The sequence below is a fragment of the Vitis riparia genome, chromosome 11 (genome assembly GCF_004353265.1).
Source record: "Vitis riparia cultivar Riparia Gloire de Montpellier isolate 1030 chromosome 11, EGFV_Vit.rip_1.0, whole genome shotgun sequence".
NCBI classification, from domain to species: domain Eukaryota; kingdom Viridiplantae; phylum Streptophyta; class Magnoliopsida; order Vitales; family Vitaceae; genus Vitis; species Vitis riparia.
The window spans coordinates 13,107,443-13,125,895 of record NC_048441.1 but is presented as its reverse complement, the minus strand read 5'-3'; the positions used below and the strand labels follow the sequence as shown (position 1 = coordinate 13,125,895).

General features: G+C 31.5%; 2 protein-coding genes across 2 annotated transcripts; both read left to right on the top strand.

The window, feature by feature from the left end:
* The first annotated feature begins 1,058 nt into the window (after positions 1-1,058).
* Positions 1,059-2,731, top strand: LOC117924537 (60S ribosomal protein L14-1-like). The gene is made up of 5 exons (XM_034843175.1): positions 1,059-1,164; positions 1,268-1,369; positions 1,872-2,001; positions 2,090-2,202; positions 2,348-2,731. The coding sequence occupies exons 1-5, from the start codon at positions 1,162-1,164 to the stop codon at positions 2,402-2,404; spliced, it is 405 nt and encodes a 134-aa protein (XP_034699066.1). The 5' UTR covers positions 1,059-1,161; the 3' UTR covers positions 2,405-2,731.
* Positions 2,732-6,820: 4,089 nt separating this feature from the next.
* Positions 6,821-15,543, top strand: LOC117924446 (40S ribosomal protein S11). The gene is made up of 6 exons (XM_034843049.1): positions 6,821-6,927; positions 7,017-7,057; positions 7,176-7,276; positions 14,750-14,894; positions 14,993-15,082; positions 15,205-15,543. The coding sequence occupies exons 1-6, from the start codon at positions 6,916-6,918 to the stop codon at positions 15,296-15,298; spliced, it is 483 nt and encodes a 160-aa protein (XP_034698940.1). The 5' UTR covers positions 6,821-6,915; the 3' UTR covers positions 15,299-15,543.
* The last annotated feature ends 2,910 nt before the right edge of the window (positions 15,544-18,453 follow it).

Below are 18,453 nucleotides of genomic sequence, written 5' to 3'. Positions count from 1 at the left end.
TATTTATTTTTTAAGATTAATTTCCTTTCCTTTAAACTACCTCATTATATTAGAGTACAAAGCAAAATAAAAAATAAAAAAAAATGGCAACTAGAAGCAAAAAATAATTTTATGTTCTTAAAAATAAAAAATATGGATAGTTGCTTTTATTTGTTTTCAATTATTTTCTAAAGGTCTAAACTATAATTATATAGATATGAAGGACTAAAAACGAAATGATATAAACATTTTAGGTTTTAAACCATTTTTTATTCTATAAAACATTCAAAAATAATTTTAAAAAACTGTTTTCAAAATTGTTTTTAAACTACTTTTCAAATATAAACTTAGAATGTGTTTGATAATAGTTTTAAGAAATGTTTTTAACATCTGTAACACTTAGAAATTTTTATCCGTTAAATATTAAAAATATTAAAAACACTTCTTATAATCACTATCAAACGCATTCTTACTAATTGTAATTACAAAAACTTTAAAAATAATAATAATAATAATTTTAAGAATTCGTTTCAAATATGTTAATCAATCTAAGTTTCAAATTACTCTTTCCCAAAATCATTTCATTTTTCCATATTCATTTCTACTCATATTTTCAATGCCCTTTTTATTTTTTAAATTAAATTAAATTAATATTAGTGATTAGATTTTTTAAAATATTTTTTTATATTAATTTCTATTAGTATTTTTTTATATTTAATTTTTTTATTAAATTTAATTAACATAGTTGATTGACATAAGCTCATTTTTAAAATTATTAAATTACCTTCTAATCAAAATGATTTAACATCATTAACACACCAAATTATAACCATATATTTAATTTCCTTTTTATATCAATTCTTATTATTTTTCATTCCTCATTCCTAATTAAATTAAATTAAATTAACATAATAATATAAATCTCATATTCTTAAATGTCAAATTCTTATTTTTAAAATAAGACTTTCAAAGTGGTGATGAAATGGGCTGAATTGGATTTACATTTAATTTGGGCTTCTCGAAAAAGGCCCAAAGGGTTTTGTGTCGAAAATCAAAACCCTAGATCCTACGGTCAAAAACACGTTATAAAACAATCGGAACAAACCCTAAGCCGCTGTCTCCACATTCATCCTCCATTTTTGCATCGTCCGCCTCTCTGCTCTCTGCCACGCCCAGGCCAAAATGGTGAGTGTCTCAGCAACTCTCAAATTTTCGTTCTGATAAATATTTGATTTTGTTTTGTTTTGTTTTCTTCAGTCTGAATTTGAATCATTTCTATTTTGTGTAGCCTTTCAAGCGGTACGTGGAGATCGGGCGAGTCGCTCTCGTCAACTACGGCAAAGAATACGGCAGGCTCGTCGTCATAGTCGATGTCATTGATCAGAATCGGGTATGTGTGAATGTGTGTGTGCTTGATTTCATCCTCTCGGTTGTTTTCTAAGAGTTATCTCAGCAACGAGTAGTGGTTCTGGAACGGAAAACCTTAATTTCAGAAATTTAGGGCGTATTCAGATCTGTTCTTCTTAGAAAACAATTCTCTTCTTTTTCTGAAACAGAAACTAGTAGAGAATGCAAAATGGAATTCCATCAACGGATATGAAAGTGCTAATTATTTATAATTTTTTTCGAATGATATTGAGTGGGTTTGATTTATATGAGGTGGATTTAACATTTTCCTCATTGGGAATATATTGAGACCCATTGACCAACTCTGTCTAACAAGCTAGTGGATTTTTTTGCCCCTTTGCCTTAGAATAAATTAGATAAGTTTGATGACAAAGATTTTTCAAAGTCTTCAAGCACTGAATACATCAATATTAAAGATATGCTGTTGTTTCCTTCATGAGAAGAGTTGATTATCAATCTCAGAGTGCAATTGTATCCCTTTGCAGGCTCTTGTGGATGCACCCGACATGGTGAGATGCCAAATGAACTTTAAGAGGCTTTCACTCACTGATATCAAAATTGACATCAAAAGGGTGCCTAAGAAAAAAACATTGATTGAAGCTATGAATGCCGCAGGTAATGACATGTGGAAAAAATGAGAACGCTTTTCCATATTTGATAGTCTTCTTTTTCCATTATCTTAATTTTTCTTTTGATGCCGCAGATGTTAAGAACAAGTGGGAGAATAGTTCCTGGGGCAGAAAGCTGATTGTCCAGAAGAGGAGGGCCTCTCTTAATGACTTTGATAGGTTCAAGATCATGTTGGCAAAGATTAAGGTTTGTTATGATGCAATCCCTGTATTTTGCTGTACTGGTTGTGTTTAATTTTTCCCATCTCTCTACTTACTTTTTTTGTGGATTCAGACTAGAACCCCACTGGAAATGCCCCACTCTAATATACTTCTTTAATATGCATTTGCAGAGGGGTGGAGTGATCAGGCAAGAGCTGGCAAAGCTGAAAAAACAGACTGCATCCTAGGCACTAATTTTCAATGGGATCCCAATTTTGTTATGAATTTTCTGCAATTTGGATTGTTTTGTCTTTGTTAGTTTTAAAGTTTAAAAGCTACTTAAGAAACTTCTTGTATCTTTTTACAGACCAGTAATCAGTCTTATTTTTTTTTGGGGAGACTATTATGTTAAGATGCATGGATGTGATCGCTGGGTTGTTTATCACCACTATAAGGTTGCTGTCTTTGTCGTCTAATTTCCTATCGGAAGGGGATAGGGTGTGGTTTAGAACAAATCAACTATAAGCTGTGGGATTTCATTTAGAGGCATTGTGTATGGAATTGTTTTCTTGTCATATGGATTACTATCTTCTCCTATATGCCTGCGCCAGCAGGTTGTAGGACTCTTGAGTTTGTTGCAATCTGGATGATGCTAGAACTGCATTTTGCCCAAGCAATAAGACAGGTCTGTGTTCTGCCAAACTTAAGATTGCGCTGCCTGTGATAGAATTTGTTAATTGGTTAATACGTTGATACTAGTCAGAATCAAATTCAAACCCCAAATTGGCTATTTTATACTATTAATAACCTTTTCAGCCTATTTTGTTGCTTCTAGTGAGTTGCTCGAGTGCTGCTAGGGTTTTGGGATAGGTTGAAAAAACGTGTAAAATTTAGTACACAGGTTATGGGCATTTCTATGGCTGCTGGCTTAGTAGGCTGAGGGGTGAAACTCTGCCTAGAGTCGTTTTCAATTATTTGATCTCAAATGAGAAATGGATTTAGGGCTCAAAATCAGTGAGCTTGCCATCTCTATATCTGAATCAATTTGATGTTAATGCTGTAAATCATTTGTTTTGCATCCCTAATTCATTTTCAAAACTTGCAACCTACTCGTTTGCAGTGTACGTGTGGGGTTGACTCCACAGGGCTCGAAGCCAGTTGCCCGTTGATCATTAACGACTGAGCAGGAAGAATGAAAGACTGAGAAAACTCTTTAACAGTTGGTAGATTGCCCCTTATTTTAGGATTAAAGTTGGAGTAGTGCTCGGAAGTAGATTGAACCATTGTAAATATTAGAATTTCTTATCCACTTTTTCGTATTTATTATTATGCTCCTTTTTTATAAATAAAAAAATTACATTCATGCAAAAAAAAACAAAATATTAAAAAATAAATTTTACTAAATAAATTAATTTTAATTACTTATTTTTAAATTCTAATAAATTGATTGTTTAAAATATAAAAATAATAATATTCTTTTTTAAGTCTTTTTATATCTTTTGAATAAAAACATAAATTTGTAAATTATAAGTATTTTTACATAAATGCAATTGAAGTAAACATATTGTCATTTTTACATTAATTTTTTGTCAAGTTTTGTATGTTATTGTCTAATGTTATAAATTTTATCATGTATATTATTTTAAACTTTACATGTGTATTATTATTTATTTTATTTTTAATTTTTTAAAAATAATTTTACTGTGTTGATGAATTTTCATACCTGAATTTTTTTTATATTTTCTGAAATTTCCATAAAATCTAGTCACAGTCATCATTTCAAATGTTCTCATCCTTGGGAATGAAGTTAGGGTAGTGGGGTACCCAACTTTTTTTCATAATTTAAATTGAAAATATATATATATATGAGGAAAAATAAGACTAGTGAATTTAACATGTACGAATTTTATTTTTAAATTATTTATAAAATTTTAATTTTTAAGTAATGTTTGGTTTCTAATTAAATATAAAAAGTTAAAATATTTGGATATATTTGATTATTATTTTTAAAAGTTGTTAGAAAAAAGGTTTTGAAAAACAATTTTTTATATTTTCATATTAAAAAAATTATATTAGGAACTAAATTATGGAAAATATTTTTTGTTTTAAAAAAAAAAAACAGGTTTGATGGAATTAATTATATACTAAAGTTCCAATCAGAAAATGCAAGATTCATACGAAAGCGATAAAAATAAATTGCTTTAGAGCAAATACTTTTTTCTTTTACTATCAGTCTTTCCCGAGAACCAATCAGAAAATAGAGAAGAGTTAACAACACCATCCTCTTGAGCTCCAGCTTCAACATTTTTCTTCTTCTTCTTTCTTCTCATTTTCTTCTTTTTCCTCAATTTCTCAGCGTCCAGCATCGCAGCGAGGTTCTGGAAAACGCTCAAATCTTCTCCTCTCTTGTTCGCTTCCTCTCCAAACGCATCCTCGGTTTATTGGCCTAGCCATCTTCCTTCTCTTTACTACTTGATGAGACCACAGATTTTCTATCATTTTCTTTTCCAGAAAATTTGGGTGGGAAACACAAGAAGTAAAAGAAAATACGGAGAATAATACCTTCTTTGAAAAATAATAAAAACATCTTTTTATTATTCTAAAAAAATGATTTTTTGATAACATGGAAAACAAAAACAAAAAAATACAAAAAACATCACCTTTCCCAAACATATTTTTAGTATTTTTATTTTCAAGAAAGGAAAACATTTCTTGAAAAAAAACAACTAAACAAACCCTTGTTTTTTTCTAATCAACTAAAAATAATTTATTAATATCAACCAATATCACTAAATTGAACCTATTAATAATAGATTTACTTTAATTATGTTAGTGTATATCAATAAGTTATTTTAAAAGGAGGAATGTGAATTGGACTATTAAAACATTTTCAAAAACTATTTAAATTAACCAATAAGTAATGTAGTAAATGTAAATAGAGAAAAAAGAGAGATGCAAACTTGTTTTATAGGGGTTTGATAAATTTTGTTAACATTCACTCTCCTCAATCTTCTTTTTGAATAAAAGTTCCACTAAAACTTCGAACTAAGCTTTCAATTTGTACAATTAGATTTAATCGTCCCAATGGGTTTTACAAATCTTCTTAAACTTAACACTTATTTGAAGCTCTAAACACTTAACCTTTTATAAAAACGGTATATTTAATTACACTCAACCTAGCTCCATAATGGTTCAATATAATAAAAATTGGGATGAAAACAAATGGGTGCATCAAATGATTTGCAAATGAAGAATTCAATGGACTTGGGTTTGAGAGTTTTGAAAGAGAGAAAAGAGTAGACTAATAATTCAATATAGTTATTTTGCACACAAACTCTCAATTTATAGGAAACCAACCCAACCTTGGACCCCATTTTTTTTTTTTTTTTTGAAGAAATAAGTCTTACCTAACCAAACTTCGATTTGACCAATTTAGTAGTTGGTGGGCATTTAATGTACTATAGGTGATTGTTGATATTCTATGAACTTTGACCATCCCTCAATTGATACTCGATCGGAAAAACAGTACCTCTATCATGAACACAAAGGTTTTAGAAGAGAGAGAAAACATTTTGGTACCTTGACCGGTCCTTAACCAAGAAAGCACTTTTTCGGTCCAAAGCTTTCCAACATTAGACAATTTATCTATAAACCTTTGTATGTTAATTTATAATAGTTTTGCCTAAAGTTTTAAAGATTAACTTAGTTTCAAACAATTTATAAACGATTAACCTCATTTTTATGAAAATCATGTATGAATGAATACATGAAAAATACTTTAATCCTAAATACACCCAATAGATTCACCTTACAAACTTATCTTAAGATTTGATGAGTCTCGAGGCACCCAAGTCTTCGAATTTATTGAACACCTTTTAAATAAACTTTAAACTTCTTTCTTATTTTAATGGTCAAACCTAAAACTCTACTTGATTTAAACTTGTTAATTCACTTAACCTTTTTTGTTTTTATCAAAACTGACTTAAAATCCTTGAACTATTATATTTTGTTGTTGATTGTTGCATAATATTTTTTGGAAGTGAAATCAAATAAAAATTATTTATTTAAATTTAACTAAAATGGAAAAATAAGATTATTAAAAATTAATTTTGAAAATAATATAATAGTTTATTTAATTAAATTCTATTTTTATATACATGGAAGTAAAGAAAACAAGCAAAATACCTTTCACCATTATACATGTTTTGAACAATTTAATAATTCATTTTACCAAACACACAAATGTTATTTTCAAGATTGATGATCTTTTTAAAATCGTACCAAATTATAACTAAATTTTCTTTTAACGTAATGAAAAGTAATTTTTCTAAAAATTATAATAAAATCAAAGTGATCTTTATATTTTGTTCATATTTATATTCTTTTTGTTTTCAGTAATCTTCTTTACTTCACTTTTTTTAATTTTTAAAATATTTTTATTTAAAAAAAAAAAACTAAATTGGTGATTTCACTTTCAAATTTCGTTGAAAAGGATAATAATAATAGTAATAGTAATAATAATAATAATTAAAAAAAAAAGAGTGATGGACCTAGACATCTTCGCCTGACTTCGGTCCGGTAACTTGGGCCGACTTGAAGAATACCCTCTTCTGAGAACTAGGGTTTGGGCCCAAAACTGACAACAAAAGCCCCAGCGTAGCTCATCATCATATAGGAAGTAGGATTAGGGTTTCTGCATCTGAACAACTCTGCTTCTTCGCCTCTTCTCACCGCTGCATTCTCTTCAGCGCTCTCAATCATGGCGGAACAGGTCAAGCTCAGATCTTCTATCACTCTCCCTTTATACATATATCTTGAAACAGCTCAAAAGCCTAGTTTTTGTGACTCTTTCTATTGCAGACCGAGAAGGCATTTCTGAAGCAACCCAAAGTGTTTTTATGGTAACAGAAAATTATGAATACATTCTCATTGGTTTTTGTTTTTTCCCTTGGGGATGACATTGTTTTTCCCCTTTTTAATTCGTTTTTACCGTTTTTCTACGTGCTGAAAACAATCCAGCTCGAAGAAATCTGCGAAGGGGAAGAGGCCTGGGAAGGGTGGAAACCGGTTCTGGAAGAGCATTGGCTTAGGGTTTAAGACACCCCGAGACGCTATTGAAGGTTTGAATTCATTTTACTTGAATTTGTGAATTCTAAATTTGATATTCTTGCATTTTGGTATATCAATCTAGTGCTTAGCTGATATCTTACTCGTTTTTTAAACCGATATAATACATAATCATCATATATTGTGAAATAATGGGGAAAATTAGTGAATTTTTTTAGTTTATTTATTTTTCAAGTAGTTGGTTGTGCTCTTCATTGTGTCTTCCTGTCATTACAGTCCTTTGAATATTTTATGTATATTGTATGAACTTCAGGTTCCAGAAATACAGTCCTCCTATGAATATTATATAGGGCTTTGGGCTCCTTGTCAGATTTATTGATTTTTCTCAACATTATGGTGCTCTACTGCTATCTAATATTCTATAATAATAATAGTAATAAAAAAAGACCATTCCCTGGTGGTCATCCATCAGGGTTCTGGGAGCAGTGTGATGGATATGGTCTCAGGCACTTTTTGCACAAAGTGGCCACTCACTAGAATGGAACCTGTGAATTTGCACCTGCCAACTTGAGATTTTGGTAGTTTATCAAACATGTTGATACACATTTGAATTGAACCGTTATTTCAAATTTTTATTGTGTTTACCAACATGTGGACTTGCCTAAGGTACCATCAATCATATTTTTTGTTTCCCCATTCTATGTTTGTGTACTTGCTATACCGTTTTTAAAAAAAAGCTAATTGATTGTTTTGATATTGATATTGAGAGTGGTGTTCTGGAAGTTTATGCAGCATACAACTTTAGATGCAACTTAGGGTATACAGATTGGGCTAACTTGTGTGTATGTTTTTGTGTCATACGGTTCATAAACTAGGCATTTGTGAGGCGTATGCTTCATTACCCGAATCTGTGCTTGTAACATTTACTGAGAAAAAAGTAATGAATCCATGGTCTTCTGCAATGATACAGCATGATCGATATATTTGGGATAAAATCTAGATGAAATTGAATCCAGATTAAATAACCTTCTGTATCCTGGAGTTATTCAGTTAGTCATTCTTGGTTTGTTAACTCAAATCCAACCTCAGCTCGGCAACATACAAGGCATGGAAGAATTCCCCAATGGGCAGCTTGACTGGGGCTACCTAATTCACTATCCTTGGTGGAGGGTTAATGTATTCATAATTTTTCCTGGTCCTATGAAGCAGGCCAGTGGGTTCCCTCACCACGGGGAGAACGGACTTTTGACAAGAGTACGGTAATTTAAAAAAATTATTCTTAAATTACCGTAGTAAGAAAAGTAATTCCAAATCTACGGCAGTTTTTGCCAGGTAGGAGACCGGAGTTTGTCAAACTTGGAAATCGTCTTTTGAAAAGACAATTTCCATCAAAACAAGTAAAAAAAAATTTAATTCCTCAAAAATTGTCTTTTGAAAAGACAATTTCCACCAAACAAAAATTCACAAAATTGTCTTTTCAAAAGATGATTTAAAAAAAAAAATTTAATTTTTTTTGGAAATCATCTCTTAAAAAAAAAAATTATTTAAGTGGAAATCGTCTCTTGAATAGACGATTTCCACCCAAATTTCAATGTAATATATTTTAATATATTTAATTATCTCTATATTATAAAAACAAATAATACAATTTAATATAAAAATATATTATAAATCCATTTTATAATTACAAAATTAATTATAATCATACAATTATTATAAAATTAATTAATTTAATTTACTAAATTTAATATAATATAAATAATATTTATCTATTGCTTTTTTTATTTCACTTTACAATTAAAAAAAACTATTATCAATTTATATGAAAAAATGAGTTTAGAAAAACAAATTTGTTATTAATTTATTAAATAATTATTTACAAAATAAATAATTTTGTTTTGTTTTAATTTTTAAATTAATTATATTATATAAATTTTAAAAATAAAAATATTAATATTTTAAATTAATATTTCATGTGTTTTCATAGCTCTTATAACCTATTATGCTCCATCACACCAATTTGAAGAAGACCGTTGGCTACCCTCTCATAGCTAGCCCATAGGTATAGGAGAATTTTACCTATTGCATCTGTTGTCATTTCCACCCATTTAATACTCCAATTTGCTCCACCAATTTGACCGTTATACTCCACCAATTCCATTTGAAACTCAAACTTTAACCACTTATCCTACACACTACACTCATCCTACCTTTTTCCAACTTCTCATACACTATAAATTACTTTCTTCATTCCCATATTCACCTTCAAACTTCTTCACTCTCATTTTCCCTATCTTCCCCACTTGAAACTCAATTTTTCACTTATCAGTTTTTCACCTTCCATCTTTGGTAGACTTTGAGCATATCTCCTCTCTTTTCTTTGACACTCACGCTGCTTATAAGGTAATATTTTTGCTTTATTTTTATTTCAAGTTATTTTATAATGTATAGTTTTTATTATTATATAAGTTTTTAAATTTATTTGGATTATGTAATATTTGTTTGAATAATATTTATTGGAAATTATTATTTTAAATAGATTAAATCATTCAAAAAAAATAAAAGATAATATATAGAAATATAATTATTCTATTATTATTATTTTTCATTCTCATTTTACTAATATTTTATTTTTAAATTTAAATTTTAATATTTTATAAAACTGATAAACATAAGCAATAATCCTATTATTTCATATTAATTAAATAAACTAATGTCATTTTTATTTTTTGAATGATTTAATTCATTTATCTTTATATAATGATAATTTACAACAAATAATATTCTAACAAAATTACCATAAATCAAATAAATTAAAAAAAATACATGTAACAACAATATCTATCATGCATTACATAATAAATATGATATAAAGGCAAAAATATTACATATGAATAAAATAATATATCTTTTATTTTTTTGAATGATTTAATCTATTTAAAATAATAATTTTCAATAAATATTATTCAAACAAATATTACATAATCCAAATAAATTTAAAAATTTATATAATAATACAAATTATACATTATAAAATAACTTGTAATAAAAATAAAGCAAAAATATTACCTTATAAGCAGCGTGAGTATCGAAGAAAAGAGACGAGATATGCTCAAAAGTCTACCAAAGAGAACGAGAGATATAGATGGAAGTGATGGAAGGTGAAAAACTGATAAGGGAAAAATTAAGTTTCAAGTGGGGAAGATGGGGAAAATGAGAATGAAGAAGTTTGAAGGTGAAAATGAGAATGAAGAAGGTAATTTATAGTGTATGAGAGATTGGAAAAAGATAGGATGAGTGTAGTGTGTAGGATAAGTGGTTAACGTTTGAGTTTCAAACAGTCAAATTAGTAGAGTATAACAGTCAAATTGGTGGAGTATTAAATGGGTGGAAATAACAACACATGCAATAGGTAAGATTCTCCTATACTTATGGGCTAGCTATGAGAGGGTAGCAAATGGTCTTCAAATTGATGTGATGAAATATAATAGGTTATAAGATCTATGATAATACATGAAATTTTAACTTAAAAATATTAATATTTTTAATCTTAAAATTTATATAATATAATTAATTTTAAAATTAAAAAAAAAACAAAATTATTTATCTTAAAACAATAGATAAATATTATTTATCTTATATTAAATTTAGTAAATTAAATTAATTAATTTTATAATATATATTTATAATAATGGTATGAGTATAATTAATTTTGTAATTTTAAAATGGATTTATAATATTTTTTTATATTAAATTGTATTATTTGTTTTTATAATATAGAGATAATTAAAGATATATTAAATTGAAATTTGGGTGGAAATTTTTTTTTTTAAGAGACGATTTCCAAAAAAATTAAATTTTTTTTTTTTAAAATCGTCTTTTGAAAAGACGATTTTGTGAATTTTTTTTGTTGGGTGGAAATCGTCTTTTCAAAATACGATTTTTGAGGGATTAAATTTTTTTTTACTTGTTTTGATGGAAATCGTCTTTTCAAAAGATGATTTTCAAGTTTGACAAACTTCGCTCTCCTACCTGGCAAAAACTGTCGTAGATTTGGAATTACTTTTCCTACTACGGTAATTTAAGAATAATTTTTTTAAATTACCGTACTCTTGTCAAAAGTCCCGGGGAGAACACTAGCAACAATATCTTATCATTTGTTTTTCCTTCTGTTTTGTTTTTGTTTTTATTTTATTTATTTTTTGTTTTGTAAAATCAGATAATTGGAAGTAGTTTCTTTTTCTTTTTACATTTTTTGGAGAGGAGAGAGGGGAAGGGATCAGAAATTCTGCCCTTTCTTTTGTGTATTTTGGGATTTTGCCACTTAGCAGTAGGCTTAAAATGTTTTTCTCTCATTGTGTGAAAATCCCCAGATGTAGATATATTGATGGATGTATTAATGTCAATGGATAAAAATATAGAATAAAGAAGTGCAGAAAGTGATGTAAAAGAAAAAATGATGGAAACTGTACGGAATGTTAAAAAAAGAGAGCTTCTATGGACATAGAAAGACCTATTATATTTCAAAAGGAAACTTATTCATGGTTGAGGAGTGTTGTATGTGGTTACTGAAAATAATTCCCAGTGAGTTTGTATTGAGATTCACACTAGTTTGAATGTAGTAAGATCCTTTCTATTAAGATCTTTCTATAAATGAAATTATGAATTATTTTCCAAATTGCAGCAGTTTGATGTTGTCATAGTTTAGAAGCAAAGAATTGGTTATAGACAGTGATACTTTAGTATCTTTGGAATTTTTGATATCTAAATCTCAGTTGAATGAACCATTTATATTGTGAGCAAATTATTACATGTGGCATTGAATCTTGGAATTTTTCGCCATTCCAAAGTTATTGCAAGACACATGTAAAATAATAGAAAGAATTCACTAAATGTTCAGAGCACTAATGTATCTTCTGAGCATCCTGTTCCAACATTTCTTGATTGTAAAAGTTTTGTGTATTAAACTAATGTTTGTCCCCAGTGTTTAGTATCCCTTCATTTTGTGTACATGATTTCATATACAATGTTTTAAAAGACTTTTAACACTTATGTCTTGAGGCTCACCTCTAGGTGAGGGTATAGCCTCAGTTAGGGTATTGAGGCTTAAGTCTCATCTTGTCAAGGCTTAGCCTAGAGGCTGTTGAGGCATAAGTCTGAAACATTCAAAGGCTTTTTGATATATATTTTATAAAAGGCTCAAAGCCTTAATATTCAATGAGTTTTGGTGGGGGTCTTTTGATACAAATTTTATAAGTTTTGCATTGGTTTCAATCTTCAGTTAGACCTTGTACTGGGACCTCCTCAATACCTACAGTTTACATGAGATTAGAGTCAGTTTAGAAAAACCCGTAGCTGTTGGTTCGATAGAAACTGGAGCTGTCAGCTTATGGCACTTCAAAGTGGAATCTGCATCTTTTTCTCTTTGTTTACAGAGGGATTAGTGGAGTGTGCTTCGGTCTTGGTCTAGAGTGCTTCCTTCTGCGCCTTGGTTAGCCTCAGTTGACTTTCAATTAATCTTTTAAATGGAAGGGAAAAGGAAGATTGAGAAAAAGAAATTGGGGAATTTTTGGCCACTATAGCGGCCAAGCTTGTATATAATCATTATCTTATTATTAGTAAATAATGAAAAATACCACTACAATTGATGGATGAAGCAGAATGAGTGGACATTAACACTAATGATGAGGATAATACAACAATTTGATATGATTATAGATCCTTGGAGGATACCACAATTGTAGTGATGGTAATGCTGAAGATTATTTAATGAAAGCTATGGGAGAGTTGGATTTTAGAAGAGAAGAAAAAAGGAACTAAATCAGATATTATCAACAATGGAAAACAATTAATTTTGTTATTATGAATTTTATGGGTTTCTTATTACTTAATTTTCATGTGATTTTATTAGTTTTTTTTTTTCTCATCATGTTTAGAATTATTTATTTAAATCGAGCCTCATGCCATTCTATCTCAAGACTTACACCTTGCCTCATGTAGCAAAAACACCTTAGACTACTTTTAGCTTTTTAAAACACTGCTCATATACATCTGTAATGCTTGAGCTACTAGATTGTGCACCTCCTTGCTTTTTGTATTTCCATAGTATCTGTTGTATGTGATTATATTTAGTCAGTATACACATGTTGGATCATCAAAGTGCCATCATGTATATGATTCTCATATCCATGCATTTCTAGTTCTATCATCTTGCCTCCTTGTATTGTGTGTTGCCATAGTATCTGTTTAATTCAATAATAAGCATAGACTATGCACAGATTGGGTCATCAAATATCACACCATTAGCTGAAGGAGTGTGGATTTGATGAGTTGACTCTTCTATGTATATTCGATTTTTAAAAAATGCATTATTAGGATCTATTTTTGCAAGGGAAGAGTAGTTGGAATTTGAAACAAATGCATTCATAGGAAGTTAGTGGTAGCACAAGTAGAGGGCATTGTCCTGGAAAATCTTCTTCAATGGTTTGTCATGTGCAATGAAGCCATTTACCCATAGGAGAGGTAAGTTTAAATCCAAGGTGCTATTAAGACAATGGAAAGGTTGACAAGCATTTGTCGTGCGAGAAAAACAAAATGCATTATATCTGGTCCTAGATAGAGTACTGATGAAAATGGATTTGTCTAGTTGGCTCCAGATAGTTGGGCTTTTTTTGGTTATGTTGAGTTGCATTGCATTAGTAAGATCTGTAGAGCATTACAGTTTATCAGCTACCAGGTAGGTAAACAAAAAATGATGAGAGAATTAAGAAACAAATAGTTGGTAATGAGATTTGGAGGAACTGAGCTATTGTAATTTGGAAAGCAAAATTTTTTTGTTCCTCTGAATCAAGCTAAGTGGCATATGCTGACAATGGAAAGGTTGACAAGCATTAGTCATGCGAGAAAAACAAAGTGCATTATATCTGGTCCTAGATAGAGCGTACTGATGAAAATGGATTTGTCTAGTTGGCTCCAGATAGTTGGGCTTTTTTTGGTTATGTTGAGTTGCATTGCATTAGTAAGATCTGTAGAGCATTACAGTTTATCAGCTACCAGGTAGGTAAACAAAAAATGATGAGAGAATTAAGAAACAAATAGTTGGTAATGTTGGTAATGAGATTTGGAGGAACTGAGCTATTGTAATTTGGAAAGCAAAATTTTTTTGTTCCTCCGAATCAAGCTAAGTGGCATATGCTGAGTTTATTTGAGAAAAATTGCTGACTTGGGGTGCTTTGCTGGAGTGCCTTGTTTTAATATATTGCTTTTTACCCATCAAAAGAAAATTTGAGAAAAATTGCTGACAAGTTGGGCTCATCTTCAGCATTTCATGCCTAATGAGGAGGTTGAGCTTGAGCTTCATATCATACCATATGCCTCCTGCCAAACCACTCTACTTGGCTTCACAAATTTACTTCATGCCATTATAGTTGACACCAATTCAGAAAAGTATTCTAATTGGCTAGCTAAGCTTCAACTGCCTTCATGAGCGATGCTGACTTGTTCCCTTTATTGTTGTTTGGTAACAGGTACTTATATTGATAAGAAATGCCCCTTCACTGGCACTGTTTCTATTAGGGGCCGCATCTTAGCTGGCACTTGCCATAGTGCCAAGATGATGAGGACCATAATTGTTCGAAGGAACTACCTTCACTATGTGAAGAAATACCAAAGGCATGTTCCTCCAGTTATAGTTGTGAATGGGTATTTTTACTTTCCCCAGAATTTGCTTTTCAAGTAGTTGACCATTTTTTCTTCTTTGCTGCATTCAGATATGAGAAGAGGCACTCAAACATTCCTGCTCACACATCGCCATGCTTCCGTGTGAAGGAAGGAGATCATGTTATTATTGGCCAGTGCAGGTAAATCTTCAATTGAAACTACCTCCAGTTTGTCCTTCCAATAAAAAGTAGATTTAGAGGGTGGTGATCACTTGGTTGTTACTGAACATAATGTTGTTTCTTTCTATATTTTCCTTATTCAGGCCACTATCAAAGACAGTAAGGTTCAACGTTTTGAAAGTGATTCCTGCTGGATCTTCTGGTGGAGGTGGGAAGAAGGCTTTTACTGCAATGTGAAGTTTGGCTTCTAGTTGTCAGTGTCAAGGTTAAACATCATGGAGCTTGAGAGGGTTGGTTATATGAGAGTAGACCTTTGCAATCTTGAACAGCTTCAAGATTGAAATGTTTTGATGGATTCTTTTTCTTTTTTCCTTAAATTAAATGTTGGAGTTTTTGAAGATGCCCAATGGCATATGGATTACAAATAGGATGAAGATCTATATTTTTTTGGATTCCACAGAATTTGTTGCCTCATTTGTCAAGTGCTTTTTGGATGAATGTGATTCCAATTCTAGGAAATGCCTGAATGTTGGCACCTGGTTCTCACGGTGTCCTTCAATGGCTGAGGACAGCTATGAACAACAGACTACCCAGGGTTGCTAATCTTGTCCATTTGCAGCTGGAAACAGGGCAGGAAGGCCTTTGTTTTCCACCAGCAATGAATGGTTAGCCCATTTTCAGATGTACTTTTGATGTGGAGGAGACAACGAGACATTGTTTGGACTTTATCACAGCTTGCACTGCATGCACATGCTCATGTTTGTGCACATGGAATTCTGCTGGTATTGTGTTCGTGTAGAAAATAATTTTGACCTAGTCACCAGCTGCACCTTAACCCTTCTAACCCCATGCTTCTCTGATTCTCAAAACACTTGCTTATCACACCTTCAATTTCATCAGAATTTGATGGGAGAATTAAATCACTTGAAATTATCTCCGTTACTGATACGCAATTATTTTGGCCCACTGTGAATGGTATGGAATGCACTCATCTCCATGTGAATACTGATTGGGAGGTCTAGGTCTAGGTCTAGGTTTAGCTAGTTTGGGATAAGGTTAGAACTCGGAATTTGAAAATATGCCGATGAGACAAGCAAGTCCGACAGGTTAAGAGAAGGTTCCTCCAATTTAATAGCCATACGTAGGTAAAATATAGCTACCTTTACCAAAACGCACCACTTCATTGGATGTTTCCCACCCTTTTGATTCTCCCCTTTTGACTCATGGTTCAGCACTTTGTGATGAATACGCAAATTCCTATTGTTGCCACAGTTTTTTACTATGGCATGGTGTGGAAAATGTGTGGCTCTCGCACCACTTTTCGTGTTGTTGACTCAAGACTGAGAGGTTATTATTACTTGTTTGGCCAGCTCATTTCCAGAAATAAACATTCACGAATCGTGTTCACACCCTGTTCTGGGCCTTGTAGCGCTTCAAAAACAGGTCTTGTCTCCACATTTGATGACTCTCCTGCAGCAGCAGAAATAGTTGACTCTGGCCACCATCTTCCATCAAAATTAATTTATTGTGAGACAAGAGGGTGATTGATGGCCATTGATTCTATCTTAATCTAATGCATTGTCATTTATCATGGTCGCGATCTGGGTGGATAGTGGATACTAATAGCCAACCATGAAATCATTTTGGTCAGACACTATCCTTTTGTTATTGGGTATCTTCAGCTTTTGGTGAGGTTTGGTTGCGAATTTGCTTAGACCAAGCCACTTTTGGCATCTTGCCTTCATTTTCTCACGCCCCAGAAGAAAATGTTTTCTTATTAAAACAGTTATAATCAATAGGGTCCACACAATTGGAATTTCCTTTGGTAAAAGAAGGCCATGATTTGGTTAGAAGAAAGAAAGCAAAAATTGTTTCCCCACCCCTTCATTTTCTTAATGGGGCTGTTGGGGATATATGTGTGGAGACAATGTCCAAGAATCAATGGTTAAAACCTAAACAGAGCAAAAGCATTGAGTGCATTTATGCCAAAAGGCAACTGTCTTCTTCACCATTACCTGTAGTGACTTGTGACTTTGATCGGATAGTATTATGCCACGTCATACTCCACCACGTTGGTCTTTCCTGTACCACGTGTCACTTTACTCCTACCAAATTGAGGAAATAAAAAAGATTCCTTTTGATTTGCCACCAAATAAATAACAAAATAATACAAAATTGAGAAAAGTATTCCCATTCGTAGGGTTGGTCCCTTGTATTCTAATGACCCCAAGACAAAGTTGGAATCTTAACAGCAATTTAGGTTTCCCACTATTCAATTAATTTCACGTGCCATGGTTGCTAACTCGTAACTCGGTTACTCGACTCAACTCAAAATCTGAACAACCAGGTTCAATCATTCTTAATTTTTACAAAATTATTTTTAAAATATACTTTAATGCTACCTCTATTAGTATGGACTTCTAAAGTATACTCACTCTCATATACTTCAATTTATTTCTAATTTGTACGGTATTTTATGAGTTAACCCATTGGATTCACCTTGAAGAGGGGGTTGAGGTAACTCGGCCGGGTTTCTATCAGGCAGTCCAAATTTTGGAAGATGGGCAGAAGACAAAGTGAAGAACAATAATATAAGAAAAAGGTGGTGGTGGTGGTTTGTGAGGGCTGAGGAGGAGTTGCAGAAAGCCATCAAAGTAAAACTTGAGCTAAGAAAGTGGGAGGGAGAGATATTTTTCGAGAGAGAGAGAGAGAGAGAAGATTATGGGACGAGTAGCTTTTTTGTAGAAAGCAAAAGAGAGAAATCTAAGGTCACCGTCTTCCACGGCATTGCTCATTGGCCCACTCTCCCCCACCCCACGTCTTTTCATTCACACTAGCACTGTGATTGCCCCCAAGACCTCATTCTCAAAGGCCTGCTCACAATAATTATCCCTAAAAATATAGTAACATCCACTGATTGGACTTCCAGATATTCTTCTCCAACATTTTTAAAAACACATCGCCCTCTTTATCTTTGTTTGTTGCAAATTGCAATTGCATTAATTTAATCAGTTTTCAGGGTGATGACATCCCCCAAACAACACCTCATTATCACTTTGGAAAATAAAAAATCAAAAAATAAAAATGCCCAAAGATACCAAACCCCTCAACTTGCATAAATAATGGAAGGGAAGAAGGGATGGGAATCCAAGCCTCTGAACCTTTAAAGGGTTTCTTTATTCCACAACAAATCTGCAAATTTACAGGCTGTAGATGGGTAAAAAGTAAAAACACAAGGGCATTGGGGCACTGATTTAATTGGTTTTTCAGATGTCCATTAAAAGCAATCATTGAAACTTCTTAATCTCTGTTTGGAATTTTCTCATCTGCTCACCTACCTTTCTCAGATATTATTAGATAAGGCTATATATGGTTGTACTTGTACCTTCTTC

What these genes read in the sequence shown, in the direction of transcription:
- LOC117924537 (XM_034843175.1), top strand. An exon ending in ATGTCATTGATCAGAATCGG is followed by an intron (nt 1,370 to 1,871) that starts GTATGTGTGAAT and finishes ATCCCTTTGCAG; the next exon opens with GCTCTTGTGGATGCACCCGA. An exon ending in TGAAGCTATGAATGCCGCAG is followed by an intron (nt 2,002 to 2,089) that starts GTAATGACATGT and finishes TTGATGCCGCAG; the next exon opens with ATGTTAAGAACAAGTGGGAG.
- LOC117924446 (XM_034843049.1), top strand. An exon ending in CAACCCAAAGTGTTTTTATG is followed by an intron (nt 7,058 to 7,175) that starts GTAACAGAAAAT and finishes AAAACAATCCAG; the next exon opens with CTCGAAGAAATCTGCGAAGG. An exon ending in ACCCCGAGACGCTATTGAAG is followed by an intron (nt 7,277 to 14,749) that starts GTTTGAATTCAT and finishes GTTTGGTAACAG; the next exon opens with GTACTTATATTGATAAGAAA.